This window comes from Enoplosus armatus, chromosome 12 (assembly GCF_043641665.1).
Source record: "Enoplosus armatus isolate fEnoArm2 chromosome 12, fEnoArm2.hap1, whole genome shotgun sequence".
Lineage (NCBI taxonomy): Eukaryota > Metazoa > Chordata > Actinopteri > Centrarchiformes > Enoplosidae > Enoplosus > Enoplosus armatus.
In genome coordinates this window covers 14,688,214-14,705,986 of record NC_092191.1, presented here as the reverse complement: position 1 = coordinate 14,705,986, position 17,773 = coordinate 14,688,214, and the positions used below count along the sequence as shown (strand labels likewise).

Sequence of the window (17,773 nt, the reverse complement as noted above, 5' to 3'; positions counted from 1 at the left end):
GGTAAGTGACATGGACGGCACCACAGCCCATTTGATCCTTTCTGTGTGGAGAGATAGTGTAAGGTACGAGACAAATTAATTCAAGTAATTAACTACCTGTTGACTGAAAGCACTAAGAGCTCAATCTGAAATCTGTTATTTTAGTCCTGAACATTCACATGTGATGCTGTCAATTGTTTGGTTAGCCGCAATTCTTCTATTGCATCTGCATTTTTTTTCTTCCGCATTACTCACTGGCTAACTGAGGGGCTCAAGTTCAAACTCAACATTAGAGATGGACCCAGGACGTCGAGAAAAGACGGGGGACATAAAAACTAATCAAAGGCATTTCTGTTGTTTTTTTGAAGGAGACATGATCCTCAGAAGAAGTCTCTTCTTGCTGCTCTTATCATTTCATTTCCTCCACGCATTACCTCAAGGTAAGTGGGAAACTTGTGAATGACTGTAGTGCTAACTAATATTAATGATTATTATTCATATAATGAGAATTATTATTATTATTATTGAAACTAACTCAATGCTAGAAGCCCCACTAACTTGAGGTGCAATCATCCACAGCAGTGAAGTTTTCTTTTAAGGTGAAACATTTTGCCACTTAAATACATATATTTTTTACTGTTTTTACCTTTATTGGGTAGTGACAGGTAAAGGCTGACAGGAAATGGGCAGAGAGAAGGGTATGACATGCAACAAATGTTGCTGGCAATGTGGCATGCGCAGTAACCATTCAGCTATCAAGGCGCTCTGCTATTGTACTTTTTTAAAAGGGCCTATGAACTCTTACAGTGACTGTCCATTTGCATTTCTTCTCGTCTGATTTGTAGATGGTGAGCAGGAGGATGAGACATCATTTGACTTGTTTGAAATCAGCCACATCACACGCAAGACCCTAGGGGCCAAACAGTTCCGGGGCCAAAACTCAGATGCCCCCGCGTACCGCTTCATCCGCTTCGACCACCTGCCCCCAGTGAGCCCTCCTATACTCAAACAAATACTACGACAGATCCAAAACAATGAGGGCTTTGTGTTCGGTGCCAGCATACGTCAGGACCGCGCCTCACGGGGCACCCTGATTGGTTTGGAGGGCCCTGATGGCCGGCGGCAGTTTGAGATTGTGTCCAACGGACGGGCCAACACTCTGGACCTGGTATACTGGGTGGACGGCTCCCAGAACGTGGTTTCATTCGAGGATGTGGACCTGTCTGACTCACAGTGGAAGAATATCACTCTTCATGTTCATGGGGAAAATGCAAACCTGTTTGTGGGCTGCAGCCTGATAGACAGCTTCATCCTGGATGAGCCTTTCTACGAGCACCTGCAGGCTGAGGGAAGCCGCATGTATGTTGCCAAGGGATCCATCCGGGAGAACCACTTCAGGGTAAGACAGACACTTTGGCTTTTTGGTAGCTAGACAAGGATTTCCAAGGATCCGGGAACTTTAGTTGCCTTTCTACTTGAGTCCTTTTGTGACTTTTCCAGCTGTGCTGGGAGATTTAAACAGCCCTACAATATTTTGTCACCTCTCACAACAAAATTGCTGTCTTAACTAAGCTTACTGTATAATAAAAAGTCCTTTTAAACAACAGTGTCGAGAAGTAGAGACTAACATACTCCCTCTTCTAAGTATGGCAGAGTGGCTCAGTGTTGCCCTGGGTTTTCTGTGTTGAAAGGACTCCAAATTTAGACTTTAAATTGCCCCTTGTGAGTAAAAGTGAGTTTGAATGTGTGTGACAAGGTCGTGTGTTTGTCTGTTAGACTGTTTCCCATTGCATACTTGAATAGGAGTAAGTGAGTATAGTCAACGCACGTAAGTCACTTCTGAAATATGCCAAAATGGAATAGAGACTGTAACCGCAGTGGTCAAGACACATGTTTTCTCACCAAACAGGGCCTTCTGCAGAATGTGCGTTTCATCTTTGACACCTCAGTGGAAGACGTCCTGTTGACCAGAGACTGCGAGGTCACCAAACAAGGTAAGAGTGGATTTTTAAGGCGTTTAAAACAGCATTCACCCTAAAGTTCCTGCTATACTCGGATCTGTGGGAACCATTTCTATTTGTGTGATTTTCATAAGCCAAATGATGAGTCAAAATAATGACATTAGCGAACTGTTTCAAGCCCGATACCTTACAGATGTGATTGGGAAACTCTTTCACACGCAACCCTCCAAAGCATGGTATCTGCGTTTTGTTAAGTATCAACCACAGCAACTTTCCAGATCAAACTGTTTAGCATTCCCCCTTTGTATGAATTATTATTTTTTTAAGTGGGTCAAAAAGCTTGCCGATTTGATATGTGGAAAGATCTCCCACGATTACTTCACGTTTAGGGAAACAGCCGCGTCGATGCAGTGGCTTGAGGTCGAGCAGTGTGCGTGGTGAGCAAAAAGGAGATACAGATGCTTACATTTATTTCCATTGGCAGTGGACTCGGGATAATGCCCTGGGAAAGAAAATAGAAAAGAGAAAGTGAATGCTATACTGCAGAGTGGGGAGCTTCCACTTCCAGCTGCACACACAAACACACGCTCACACACACACACACACACACACACACACCATGAAGTCATGAATTGGCTGATTGGTTTGCTTTTCTCAGCTGAATCTTTGTTCGCATGAGGAATAGTACCTCGTGATCCTCAGCGGGGCTCACACGAAGAGCGGCTGCAGCTAAAAAGATACAGATATCTGAGTAAACATGTAGATAATTATCCTTAACAATGAAGGTAAAGGGTCACCAGACCTGGAAACAGTGTCTTTGGTTCACTGTGACAAAGCAAGTCCATGCGCGTGTTTGTCCGTGATAGAGAGGTAATTGCATTTCTGTTGACTCATTCCAGCTGAATGAGTTTATTTTTTTAACAAACGTCACCAAGGCCTGGAAGTTTTCTGCATGCTGGCTGGTACCAGTCGAGGGTTCTGCACTGGTAGCAACCTTAAAGCCAAAAGTCACTCATAAACCCACACAACCCACGCTCATAAAAACTGTCATCTTGGACATTAATGAGCAGTATTAAAATAGCTCTTTTTTTATTTCTTTCCTCGACCTGCTTTTAGAAAATAGAGAATGTCTATCAGGGAAAGAAAAATGTGTAAACGCTTTCACAGACGAGCTCGCACGCGTTCACATGCACACAGCGTGAAGCCCTCCTGAGATGCTGAATGGATCCAGCAGACTGAAAAGGAAAGAAAACATAGCACTGGCTACAGTGGGACATCACTGGGCAATTTGGACCGCTTCTTGATTTAGAGTCCCTGGCCTGCCGTTAATCATCACCAATTTACATAGCGAGATGCAAACCAGTTGCAGATATGTGCTGTGCTTTGGCTGAATGACAGGCATTCCACAGAGCTTTGATATGTGTCTTGTGGGTTTGTTTTCGGCATCACACATTCACAGAGTTCATCCTGATATAACTGGAGTTCAGTGGTTTGAGACATAAATGTGGGAAATAAATTGAGGAGTCAATTGAGGTGATGCAAAGGATAGATACTCATGATTAAATTCCCCACAAAAATATGCCCTGTCCTGCTCTGTGATTTGTATTTTTGCCTGTCTGTGTTGTACAAAGATCACAGCTGGCAGACACTTATTCTGGGATGGACTTCCTGCTCCAGACTTGCAGATTGTGCAAAGACTCATTATGCCCTTCAAACAGATATAGAACATAAGATCGCATACCCTTTCACATTATGCCCTTAAGGAGAAGAGCTTCTATTGTAAACCCTTCAGTTTTAGTAACAAATGATAAAGGCTGCAACTCGAGGGATTTTCACACACGTTGGATTCTACTGAGCTGACGTCTAGACGAGGGTATCTCTAGTGCCTGTGCAACTGATCAGCTGTAAGGACATGACAGTGAGCTTCACAGGCTCCTTGTAAATCCATCTGTGTGGTCACTCCAGTCTGTTAAGTTTATTTGAAGTGTCCACTTGTCTAAAAGGTCGTGGAGATTTATGACTACGGCATGGTTTCTCATCACATGAGGAACACCCAGATTTCCTGCAATGCCATCCCCTCCTGTCCTCCCACAACCAACCCTGCTGTCATCTCTGGTGGAAAGATTTACCGTCACAGATCCATTTTTCAAATCAAATGCCGCTGACTGAACATCTGTTTTTGGAAACTCAATAAACATTGTAATCACCGCATTGTTGTGATCTTTTGGCCGCCTACAGGAAAACAGGAAATCACTGTGTTCCCTGATCAGAGTCCTTGTGTTTCAATCATCACATCTCTCAAATATGTTTTCCATCACCAGTCTATGTTGTCTCCTTTTTTTTTTGCCCCTCCAGATGATGCTAATATTGTGAGCGAGAGCACAGAAATCGTGGATGTGAGTCCTTCCATCACGACAAACATTATAGGTCAGAAGACAGACGAGGGCATGGATATGTGCGAGCGCTCCTGCGAGGAACTTAGCACCATGTTCCAGGAGCTCCAAGGCCTTCGTGTTGTCGTCAGTAACCTTATTGATGGCTTGCAAAAAGTGGTAAGTAGCAGAAGTGAAGTAGTGTAAATCACATAATCCTGACTTGTGTTTGTTTTAAACAAGCTACTGCCTGTTTCGCCGTGCTTTACAGGCCAATTTCAGTGATGAATGTGAAATTGCCGAAATCTGTCTTCATGTGAGGGAAGAAAATCAACATTTTAGAGAAAATTGACATTTTAGGAAAATAAATTATACAGTCCTCAGCGTGGCAGCCAGGAGGTAAGAGGTTTGAATTAGGTTACTAGGTAACCTACATTGGTTTGAAAGCAAACAGTATGTAGCCGCAGGACTGTTTATAGAGTCGCCTGTGACGGCTGAACCCGTTTGACTCCTGCTATCTGTGGCAGCGTGAGTCAGACAGATTTTATGACATGTTACATGTGGATATAGGAAGTGTTCCCCTGGCAGCGATGGGGTCCAGTCTAATGTCTGGCTGTGTTTAAACAGCCCATGTGTTTCCTCTGGGAGCCTCCCAGCAATAAGAGAGTCTGGGCATGAACCTTGGGGGGAAAAAAAAACGGCTGGGATGAGAAGGGTCCCTGAGGCTCTTCCAGACCGAGTGGTGTCTTAGATTCTAGTGCTGCACACTGCTGCCTCCCTTTTCCAAACGGGAGGATGCATACACACACACACACACACAAACCTTTGGCAGTAGTTTATCGACTGACAGTTGCCAAATGTTCAGGAGTCCAGCCAGTGAACCCCTGGTCTCCAATTGGGTTGGAGGTTACTAAGTGCATAACCAAGCAGCACTTTTCAAAGTGCCATTTTCTTAGAAACATTAGAAATTTAGTGTTTGCAATTTACAGTAATGAGACGCACATTTTGAAATGAACAATCTACAAGTTTTTTTGTCAATACAAAGGAGTACTGAGGTGTACTTTTTTGACTTAATTTAAATCAATAATTTAATAATAATCATTTATTTATTGTTTGTTGTCCATTTTATGTTTCCTCATGGTGTCCACCTCAGAGCGTTACTGAATATACTGTATGTTGGTGGGATAGGTTCATCGAAAGGGTGACAGGATGCTACATTTGGCCCTTAATTATTATAATATGTATAGTGGCGGTTGTGTTTCTCAGTTTACTTGACTGGTTTTCTACATAAGTAATCTTACTTCTATATGAATAATATTTAAGGGACTAGCAGTACTTCTACTGGAGCAGGATATACTGTTCCTCTTGCCACCTGGTGAAAAGTAACCTCACATGTGCTCAGCTTGTCAGCAGGTGTATACCTTCACCTGCTTAATGGAATGCAGTGTACCTTTATCATGAGTGTGTCCTAATCATTTCTGACTGATCTCTTTTCTGACTGCCAGTCTGTCTGTTGTTGTATGTTCAGACAGAGGAGAACACAGTCATGAAGGAGGCCCTTGGGAACATGAACTCTAAAGAGAAAAACATGTGCTGGCAGGATGGCCGCCTGTTTGACGATAAGGAAGACTGGGTTGTAGACAGCTGCACCAAATGTACCTGCCAGGTAGTGCCAAGTCATACGGAAATATGTACAGATTTACTGTGGACGTCAATGACCTTGATATATCTCTATTATCAATTGATGGTAGGAGTCCAAGATCGTGTGTCACCAAATTACATGCCCCCCAGTGGCCTGTGCCAGCCCCTTATTGGTCGACGGCGAGTGCTGCCCCATGTGTACGGGTAAGTAGTCAGAACCTCCTGTTAGCCAATGCGGCCAGCATGTAAACACAATTATAAACACACAAGCTATTTTAAGTTAATGGTTCAATATGCTGTAAAAACAATATTCCACTCGTATAAAAGTTTAATACCAAAGGACTTTTGAAGCCACTTTGTGTTTGTGAGTGAACCACATATTTATTAGTCAAAATATAAGACGCAGAATGGCTACTGTGGTTTTTTTAGATGAGGTCATGTGATAAAAACAAAACAGTGCAGACATGATCTTTTGCTAGTACTTTTATTATTCTGTGTTAACACTGTAGATATGGGAGTGTTTCTTCTGCAAAAAAGGAACACAATGTTGAATTTGTGTTTTTCCTTCTTCCCGTCAAAGACAGTGGTGATGGCTGGTCCCCCTGGTCAGAGTGGACAGAGTGCACAGTCACCTGCGGGACAGGAACTCAACAAAGGGGTCGTTCATGTGATGCAACCAGTAACCCCTGCACCGGACCTTCTATCCAGACCCGCAAGTGCAGCCTGAGCAAATGCGACAGCCGTGGTGCGGATATTTTCTTAATAGTTTATCTCCTGTCGCTGTTTCATTCAAATAGATGACATCCAGTAGTAATCGCCTTAGTGCTGTGATATTTTCTTGATCTAAGTATGTCTCTGCCATTGCCACAACAACACAATAATCTAAAACAAACAACAGTATGACATATGGGAGGGAGGCACATGATGGAACTGTGGAAAAACTCAGCAGTGAGTTAAATATGAGATCAGATGGATATGAGATTCTCCAAATGCCTCCATAAATCTGTTGAGAATGGATCCATCTCAGTGAGACTGAATCCCAGTGAGGAACTGGATTGCATGGTCGGGTTGCAGGGTGTGCCCAGTCAAAGTTAATTCCATATAAATCACTGGCTGAGAGGGTGTTCCACAGTGCAATGACTCACCACTGTCTGCCATGCAAATTTATAAAATATTAATGCATTTGATCATTAGATTTTTACTCTATATGAGGTGGGGTGTCAGGAGATTTCGCCAGATTTGTGCTGGATGCCAAAGCTAGTGAATTGCAGGATTAGCATGTGTTATTGGTTGCAGCTAACATTACACTGCATCTGTGTGAGTGACTGAATCAGTCTAACCGCTGGAGGACAGTTTACCCACAATGACATAAATACTGGCGCAAGCTTCTTCGAACATCTTTGAAAGTGAGCCATCGTCGCCAGCATCACATAATGTTTACTTGTAGAAAATGTGGTGGCCATTTTTTTTTTTACTTTTGCAAATTATACATGTCTGTAAATACTTGACTGAGAGGAAATCTAGAGGATAATACATGACATGTGTTTTGGTGATGTCTGGCTGATATGTTTGATGTTTGATACCCAGTTCGCCAGGACGGAGGGTGGAGTTTGTGGTCGCCGTGGTCGTCCTGCTCAGTGACCTGTGGAGAAGGACAGATCACCAGGATACGGCACTGCAATGCTCCCGTGCCTCAGCTGGGGGGCAAAGACTGCGAGGGAAGTGGGAGAGAGACTCAGCGCTGTACTGCCCAGCCTTGTCCCAGTGAGTGTTTCAGCCTGTGAGGGGAACTCTCAAAAGCAGCATCTCCATTACAGCAGTGCCCCTGTCGAACATCCAGACTTTCTCGTGCCTCATGGCTCCCCTGAGGCAACATTCCCCATGTGTTTTGGACCGGCCTCCTGTCTGTCTCTCAGGAAATGTTGACTCAAATCAGCTCAATATGTTTTCTCTTGTAGTATTAAGTTCCAGGCTTCTGACTCTCTGGCCACTTTTCACTTTTCGGACTTTAAATGTTGACATATTTCTGTCAAGAAACAAAACAAAGAGTTGAAATATTTGTGATATAAAATGCTTGATGTCAAAGATTAACAACTGAAAATCTATCTGTGCATCTTTTTAGTTGATGGTGGCTGGGGTCCTTGGTCTCCATGGGCAACCTGTTCAGCAACATGCGGAGGGGGAGTCAAAAGTCGGGCGCGTGAGTGCAACAGCCCTCAACCTCAGCACGGCGGCAATAAGTGTATCGGAGAGGCCAACGACGATGACAGCTGTAACAAAAAAGCCTGTCCTGTTGGTGAGCATCGGTCACTCTACATTATGTTTTCAGCCATGCGAGCAACAGGCTCTAGGGATGGCAATGCCGGGCGGTCGGCCCTCCACTTTGGTCAGGACTGAAATATCTCTTGTTTTTATTGCAATGTCATTTCTACAGACAATCATGCTCCCAGTGGGTGAATCCTACTGGCATTGGTGATCCTATGATTTTTCCTCTAGTGCCACCAATAAGTTGACATCTGTGGCTTTCAGTCACAATCGTAGACCAGATAACTGCAAAACTAACATTCCCATCAGCTTCAGTTGGTCTTTGTGTTTACAGCTAATTAGCAAATGATAGCATGCTAATATACTAAACTAAGATGCTGAACATGGCAAACATTATACCTGTTAGCATTGTCATTGTGAGCATGTTAGCATTAAGCTCAAAGCACCGCTGCACCTACGTAGCTTAGCTAGCATGGTTGTAGACTGCGATGCCTGCCGGAGCTGATCGCGGCCCCTTTAGACAATGCTTGTGATCCCACCAGATGTGCTGCAGTGCGTTTCAGAAACACTGCTGGTGGGGTGGGGGTGGGGTATGAAGCCGTGCCCAGTGGAATCAAGCTGTTAGTCTTGTTACTTTAAAATTATGATTTAGTATTACATATTTTTGACTGAATGCAGGCTTTAAAGGGCTGGTTCACACAAATTATAAAAAAGAAAAGATTTTCTCATTTACTCCTCACTGCGTAAGTAACGGGGGACCCACTGTTTCTTTTAAGAGATGTACTTTGTCACTGCTGTGCACACCACGAACTAAAACCAATACCATTTACCACTATTGTATCGGGGTGAAGGCAAAAATTCAAAACCTGATCATATAAAACTTTAGGCATAGCTTTATACATCTAGAGAAAATTTGTAATTTGGTTGAACCAACCCTTTAAAGTATGGATTGTTTATGCAGAGTATGTCCCAGCTGGTGTGGCTTTATCTTGAGACATCAAGTTTAGATAGAAACCATTACAAATTAAAGTTGAGTCATTTGGAGACACACTATGCAGATATGTCCAGCGATGTTTAAATCATCTAAATCCCTTGCAGATGGCTGTCTGTCTAACCCATGCTTTGGAGGAGTGGATTGCAACAGCTCTCCAGATGGATCCTGGGAGTGTGGCCCATGCCCTGCTGGTTTCCGTGGAAATGGTACCCACTGTGAAGACATTAATGAGGTAAAAGTTTATAGGTTTTTTCTTATGTGCATAAACCAGACCTTTTACTCTACGTTTTACCGGTGCTTCTCTCTCTTTCCCTCCTCCAGTGTGACATGGTGTCTGATGTTTGCTACAAAGTGAGTGGAACGCAGCGCTGCGTCAACACCGATCCAGGTTTCCACTGCCTGCCCTGTCCGAAGCGCTACAAGGGCACCCAGCCTTTTGGTATGGGTGTGGAGGCTGCCAAGAAGAACAAACAGGTGAGCTGAAGTTACTCTCATTCAGTGCCAATAGCAGACCATTGATTCAAAAGCAGTTGTGCAGATATTTGTATGTCAGATCTAAATTTATGAATGATGGTAGCAGCAGCTGGGTGATTTATGGGCTTCATTGTTGCAGTGAGAGTGTTTACACAGTGTTGGAGGGGAGGCCCTGGGCCACCATATATAAATTTGACTCACCTTGACCCAGAAGCAGCAAGCAGAAGGAAAGGGAGGAGAGTTGGGCAACTCTTAACAACATGTACTACACATCTCTGGTTCTTTCATTGTGAGATCAGGGGCAGATTGACACAGTTCTTTATACTGTAATTTTACTATTGATGTTGAATGGATCAGTATTAAAATGTGCATTTCCGCTCCTGTCATAACTGCTAAATTTTAGCTATATCACAGATAATATTACATGTCATATATGTCTTATTAATTACTTGATTGGAACACACTTTTCTGCTCTCTTGTGATCACTGAATTCACAGAGTTCCTGGAAAACTGAAAACCTTGCCGTGCCACTCTGACCAGTACTTGCACAAAATCCCTCCTGGACCATTTTGTCACTATTTGGCCTCTGCAGCTGCTTGTCTTTGATATGATGCCCCAATTTCACTAATTGATTTGGGAAAAAGGGAATTGTCTCATTGCTGGCATTAAGGGGCTCCATTTCACAGTTTTGATCAAAGGCTTGTTCTCACTGTCACCTTCTGCTCTATGAGCTCATGGAGTGGCATCCAAACTGGAGTTATGTTCATCCTCTGGTAATGAGTGGCAGCTGTGCCTACCTTGTGCTGCAATAAAAGGGCAACAGTGGGTCGTAGTGGGGTGTATGATGCATTAAGTGGTATTTCATAAAATCAACTGTGCTCAGAAGTGCCCCACACTTTGACTTTGTCCAAAATCTCTCCCTTAACCCTTCAGTTTGATTTGGAGTTTGGAGTGGTCTTCCAAAAAGAAAACTACATAGAGAACATGTCACCAGATGCTGACAACAAAACGGAAACCATGTATGACTGATGACAAGGGCATGGAATTTTTCTTTTTCAGGCAGACCACATCTAGTGCCCTTGACGTTGGGTGTGGTTGGTGGCAAATCTCATGATACAGTTCAACTCAGTTGTTTTTTTTCTTTAGGTGTGTGAGCCAGAGAACCCATGCAAGGACAAGACCCACAACTGTCACAAGTATGCCGAATGCATCTACATCAGCCACTTCAGTGACCCTATGTACAAGTGTGAGTGTAGGACTGGTTACGCTGGAGATGGTTTCATCTGTGGAGAAGACTCAGACTTGGACGGCTGGCCCAATCAGAACCTTGTGTGTGGTGCCAACGCCACCTATCACTGCAAGAAGGTATTTCATTGTACTTTGTCACCTAATTTGATGTAGCCTATCCTGCAGTGATTCTAGACTATTGTATCCGTAAAACATCCCACTGCTATTTCAGGATAACTGCCCTAGCCTTCCCAACTCTGGACAAGAAGACTTTGACAAAGACGGTCAAGGAGATGCTTGTGACAAGGATGACGACAACGATGGAATCCTGGATGAGAGGGTACGAGAGTTTTTCACAAATTTTATTCAATGATCAGATTCACGATACTCAAAGAATTCTCTAACAACCTTACACTTTTCCGCCACAGGACAACTGCCCTCTACTTTACAATCCTCGTCAGTTTGACTTTGACAAGGATGAAGTTGGTGATCGCTGCGACAACTGTCCCTATGAACACAACCCTGCTCAAATAGACACCGACCACAATGGAGAAGGGGACGCCTGCGCAGTGGACATTGATGGAGATGGTAAAACTGCCAAACCTTAACAGATAACATACTGTAATCAGTTCATCTAGGGCAGCTATTATTATATTATATTATTATTATAAAATACATTATATTATATTCACACCTTAATTTCAACTGCCCCTTGTCCTCAGAAATCCTGAATGAGAATGACAACTGCCCCTACGTGTACAACACTGACCAGAAGGACACTGACATGGATGGAGTTGGTGACCAGTGTGACAACTGTCCATTGCTGCACAACCCTGACCAGGTACTGAACCACACTGCATATAATGACACGTTCCTGTACAACTGTATAGGGACAGGAAGTTAATACTGTTAACCTCTGTCTGTATTTGTCCAACAGACTGACGTAGACAATGACCTGGTTGGAGATCAGTGTGACAATAACCAGGACATCGATGAAGACGGCCATCAGAACAACCTGGACAACTGTCCCTATGTGGCCAACGCCAACCAGGCAGACCATGACAAAGATGGCAAAGGAGACGCATGTGACTATGATGATGATGATGATGGTATACCTGACGACAAGGACAACTGCAGACTAACACCCAACGCAGACCAGCTGGACTCTGATGGTGAGGATGTAACATTTAAAGGGTTTATAGGTTGCTTGCCATGTGCTTTTGAATTTTCTGTGAATCCAGCTGTTGATGTTTTGCATATTTGCCCAGTAGTATACATACTGTTTGAGGCAGTAATGCAGAAATGTCGGTCCAAAGGGGACCAAAATTTTCCTGCTCAACTACAAATTACACATTTGCTTGAATCAACGGTAGCTAACTTAAAACATTCTCAGACTAAAGTTACTAAGTTGCAGTAGTATCATTTTGCTGCATGCTATCATAAGACTTGTGAACTGGCAAGCCAACAACAAAACTAACAACAAACCCATAAATCTGTAGCTAGATAATGTACTTTTTGGTTTATGTTGAATAAACTAAGATCAGGGTTTAACATTTCATAATACTGTTTGTTGTCATTATGTAGAATTATAATACTTGGAAAACCAACAGATTTTGTACTTTAACAGTAAATACACAGAAACCAGAAAATAACACAAGTAAACATCATTTGTTGTTTTCTTGCAAATAGTATATAGTAAGTAATGACTTACTACTTTTACATAAAGATACAGTATGACATACTGAGAGATGACAAAATACTCTCACCACAAGGTGGACTCAGTTGGAGCTTTCGATTGTATCATGAGCTGGATGCTCAGATTTCTCTGAGCACTGAAAGGACTTCTTGTCCATGATGGCTTAAGATTTCAAGATTGAGAGTTCTTTCTTGACCTTGGAAACAGCAGTTGACAAAATAATCTCACCATGAATGAATTAATTACCATTTAATTACCATTAGTTAATTACCACATGACCAGTTTATGACACATGCCAGCACACATTAAGTTAAATCTTATTTGTCCTGATTTGAGAGACTTCTTGAGACTGTAGCTGTACTTGTCAGTCTGGGAATTGATCATCTATAACTATATTTATAGTTTGTATAATGGCCCAGATTTTCTGTTTGCTTAAATAGTCTTTCTCTCTTGAACCCCATGCACTCAGACTTTGTACTCATTACTCAGTGATGTTCACATTTTGTTTCAATATGCCTTTTCCCAGATGTTTTCACAGTAAGCAATTAGCTTCACTGCAGCAGGTGTGAAATATGGTGTCTGTGGAAAGAGTCAAAGACTGGGTTGGCATGGCTGATGTCATTCTGCATGACTTCAGTGAGCCGCCCACGGGGGCACATGCCAGGCTGTGAAGTTTTTATTTCCTTCAGGCTTTGCTCGTGATTAATCCACAGTGCCCAATTTAAGCAGGGTTACCTGGAGTTTGTACAGCTGTCTGTAACTGGAAACAGGCCACGAAGGAGGAAGGCCCTGGACACCTACGCGCTCACTTTTTTCACAGCTCGTCAGATAGTGTTTATTTGATAGAATCGTTTTAGCCCCTTGTGAAATAACAAAGATGATGACAGAAAGCAGCTAGCTACTTCCACGCAGTGGCCTTCATTAGCCACTGGTGTCCTTTCCACTGTGAGCTCCTGGCCTGCAGTCTGGCTCTAATAGACTTCAGACTTCAGATAGTTACAAGTATCAGTGGAAGTTGTCATAGCATGAAAACATGGCTGATTTTCCTTAGTGGACTTGGCAAAGGTATTAAAGCCAGTATCCTGGGAGGAATTGCTCTTTTCCCCATTCATTTTTAATATCAACTTGGAGGAGCTCTTCAACACTCACTGCAGTATTATGACACTCAGATTAGCTGCCATAGAGCTTTTTCCAACCTATGGTAAAATAGGAAAATGTAGTTTATATCATGCATGTCTAATTTGAATTAGGTCAAACCTTTTTATTTGATGTCTTTTTTTAAAGGCGATGGAAGAGGTGATGCCTGCAAAGATGACTTTGACAACGACAGTATCCCAGATATTCTTGATGTGTGTCCGGAGAACAACGCCATTAGTGTCACGGACTTCCGGAAGTTCCAGATGGTCCACTTGGATCCTAAGGGAACCACTCAAATTGATCCCAACTGGGTGGTCAGACACCAGGGCAAAGAGCTGGTTCAAACAGCCAACTCTGACCCAGGCATTGCAGTAGGTGAGCAGCACACATATGTTTACTCTCCAACAACCATTTCATGTTCATTTGCTGCTCACACTCCATTTGACTGCACAGAGTGCCACATGAAGCATCACGTTTCTCTCACGCCATCACAGGTTTTGATGAGTTCAACGCTGTGGACTTCAGTGGGACGATGTACGTGAACACGGACAGAGATGATGACTATGCAGGCTTTGTTTTCGGCTACCAGTCCAGTGGGCGCTTTTATGTAGTGATGTGGAAGCAGATCACACAGACTTACTGGGAGGACAAGCCCTCCAAGGCCTTTGGCATCTCTGGCGTTTCACTCAAAGTCGTCAACTCGACCACTGGCACCGGAGAAAACCTCAGGAATGCTTTGTGGCACACGGGCAACACTCCTGGACAGGTGGGCTGCAGTCTAAATGCTATTTGGTCTGTTTTAAAGGCTGTAGCAATATTAAGTGTTGTTCATTATTATGCATAGGTGCGCACTCTGTGGCATGACCCCAAAAACATTGGTTGGAAGGATTACACTGCTTACAGGTGGCATCTCATCCACAGACCAAAGACTGGTTTTATAAGGTAAGAAATAAAGTGGAATTACTCTCAATAATAGGCAGCTTTGATTGCAGGACAAAGAGTCTCTCTACTGCAGATACATGGCTTTTTAGTGCATCCCAGAAAAGATTAGAAAGACGTAATATAGCAAGAACAGAGAGAAACAGAGGAACACAAACAAGATCACCAGTGACAACAAGAAAGAAGTTTACAATGTGAAATGTTGGTTCAGCCACAGACACACATTTCTGTACATAAAGGTGATAAATGTATATCAGTATATATGTATAAAGGTGTTATCTCCACACATTAAGACGTTCATGTTTGCCTCTTGTTTCGCAGGGTTGTGGTCTATGAAGGTAAACAGATCATGGCTGACTCAGGACCAGTTTATGACAAGACGTTTGCCGGAGGAAGGTTAGGCTTGTTTGTCTTCTCGCAAGAGCTGGTGTTCTTCTCCGACCTCAAGTATGAGTGCAGAGGTTAGTGCAAACACTTTCATTACTTTAAAGTTCTAACCATAAAAGTTTCTGTTTTGTCATAGAAATAACAACGTGTGTGTGTGTGTGTGTGTATGATATTCAATTTCAAAAACAGAAACTTCAGAAACCACTACATGCGACAGCTAAGACACTTGTACTGTGCTGAACCTCATGCACCTACGTTAATGCATTACAGGACACCTTGTACTCAAAGTGCCACATACACTTGAACATAGTTCACCCATCTAGCCAATGTATTTTTTTCCTTTAACATAAATGTAATCAAATGTACATGTAGACATTTATGGGTTTAGTCGTTGGATTGATGGGAATTTCAGGTGTTAGTTGTGTAGGATCTTGGTCCAGACTCGCTGCAGTAAGCGTGTGTGTGTGTGTGTGTGTGTGTGTGTGTGTGTATGCTCTATATACGTGTATGTACAGTATATGTGTATGTAATGGGGCACATGTATGGTCCACACATGTCGATACGTGTATCGTACAAAGATCAGAGAGATCAGGGAGACAACTGTCTCTATATTTGAATAATGTGGGCCAAGTCTTTAAACCTTCAACATCTTTTTCAAACCTCAGATAAGCCGGAGTTGCCAACAGTGTTCACAAGGTAATGATGAGAGCGGTTATGTGTTGTTTGTTGGCTGAAGCAAAGAAAAAGAGTCACGCTATGTTTCTGCTTGTCAGCTTGCCCATGTACAATGCCCCAGATGCATTGTGAAAGACCTTGTGTGTCAGTCCAAGGACTTCAGATCTTCTGTTGAGTGCTAAACAGTGGAAAATGAGCCCGCAGCCTTTTCACAATCACAGCCACGTTCCTGAAGACAGGCTTTTTTGACGCACACAGTGCACATGTTGTTGCTGCACTCTGGCACTTCTGACTGTGTGAATCTCCTTGAGTGTCCTAGTTTTGATTATAAATGTGGCGGTAATGGAAGCTATTTTCTCAATCTTTCCACAGATAACTGAATCAAGTCTGATAGAAAAAAACATCAGAAGGCAAAAGACAAGAATCTCTCAAAGTAAACATCACGTCAACGCTAAATCCATTTCAACGTACATGGGACTTTCCATACTTTTTCTGTGTTTTGCCTGGATCCATCCACTGGAGAGGAAACCATGGCCGATTTCAGTTTTCCTGTTGACTTATATGCATTTCCTTAAGCTGGGAAAGAAAAACTGATGAGAGTGGAGGAGTTTTTAAAAAGCCTTGGCAGATTATCTAATTATAACCAATGTACCTATGTCTACATTTTAAAGGATTCATTGTACAACCACTTAGATGCTGTATGTGCTTTCCTACAGTTTCTTACTTCCTACAACTTGTAAGTGACTCGGTTGTTTACTATTTTTAATACATTTATGTCTGTTTGGGATTAAGAGGCTCATTCATGGCTTCTGTTTTGCTGAATAACTGATCATAAAGTGTCGTAACAAACATAAACTGTAACCAAAGCATAATTATTTAGCCGTCTCAAGTCCATTACTATTTTTCCTCATTCTCTTCATCCTGAATGTGTTTTTGTTTTTTTTTACGGAGAACTTGAGTGAACAATTTAAATAAGCCATTTTAGCAAGTGCCAAAGATGTTTATACTAAGTCTGTATTATAATTCCTTTTGTAAATTATTTATGTTCTGCTTGTTTTGTTTGTTTGCATTTTTTGCTAGAGTTTGTAAATAATTATTTATTTGTTAACACTGACAAAAACGCATAATTGAATATCACAAACGTCAAGATAACACATTATAGTATTGCAATATTTTTAGTGTTGTCATGCATTTCCTTTACTTTTTAGTTTTTCAAATCTTTCAGATAAACTGTAGTGTGAAGCTTTGGGAAGGATGAGCATCAGCTGCTCTTAAGTAATCACAGCATATGTTTATGTATGTGATAGTAGCTGCCAAAGAAAGTTAATTCTGGTAGTATGTGTATGTTAAAAAAGCCACTGTGTTTATTTTCTTAGCTGTCCAGACTGGGCCTCATTGTCCTCAAAGTGATATATCACGTTGGTACATGTGGAATATTTTTCAGTGCTCATACTCAACGGCTATAGGAGCTTATAAATGGTCCATCATCAAAATTGGCTGCAAATTGAGCTTCTGGCACTGTAGCAAACACCCTTTTCTTACATGATATTGAAACACCTCTCATCTGTAACATGTCTACAAACAAAACAAATGTAGAAAAGGGTAATAACATCAGTTGAAAAGATAATGAAACTAATTGCATTGCAGTTTTAAGTGCACAACAGAGAGTCTGAGGTTCAGTCCATCATTATGTGTGATGGAGTCCTGAAGATCAAACACAGTGAAAACATTTTATACAAATTACTTTTACATTCATATGTAAGTCATAAATATCACTTATGGATGTCGTGAAACTTTTACAGTGTTGGTTGAAACGGAATCCAGACGACGGTGTGACTGTGTGACTGTATAGTGTGGATCGAGGACGTGTCAGTGTACGACCTTGTTGTCGTTAGTTTGTATAGCATTCGTGTACTTCCATGTTTGGTTTCCATCTTGTTCATTTTGTTGAGAGTTTGAAATGCACAAAATGTAAATGTTTTTGTATACTTGTGTTAGATATACATTTTCTACAAACATTAGTGTA

At 42.2% G+C, this 17,773-nt stretch overlaps 1 protein-coding gene across 1 annotated transcript; it reads left to right on the top strand.

Moving 5' to 3' along the window:
• The first annotated feature begins 352 nt into the window (after positions 1 to 352).
• On the top strand, positions 353 to 15,772 carry thbs2a (thrombospondin 2a). Its single transcript, XM_070916403.1, has 21 exons — positions 353 to 419; positions 825 to 1,378; positions 1,889 to 1,973; positions 4,296 to 4,492; positions 5,841 to 5,978; positions 6,064 to 6,157; positions 6,534 to 6,698; positions 7,541 to 7,717; positions 8,076 to 8,249; positions 9,317 to 9,444; positions 9,534 to 9,686; positions 10,833 to 11,051; positions 11,146 to 11,253; positions 11,342 to 11,501; positions 11,636 to 11,754; positions 11,851 to 12,085; positions 13,894 to 14,121; positions 14,241 to 14,512; positions 14,591 to 14,688; positions 15,007 to 15,146; positions 15,738 to 15,772. The coding sequence occupies exons 1-21, from the start codon at positions 353 to 355 to the stop codon at positions 15,770 to 15,772; spliced, it is 3,546 nt and encodes a 1,181-aa protein (XP_070772504.1).
• The last annotated feature ends 2,001 nt before the right edge of the window (positions 15,773 to 17,773 follow it).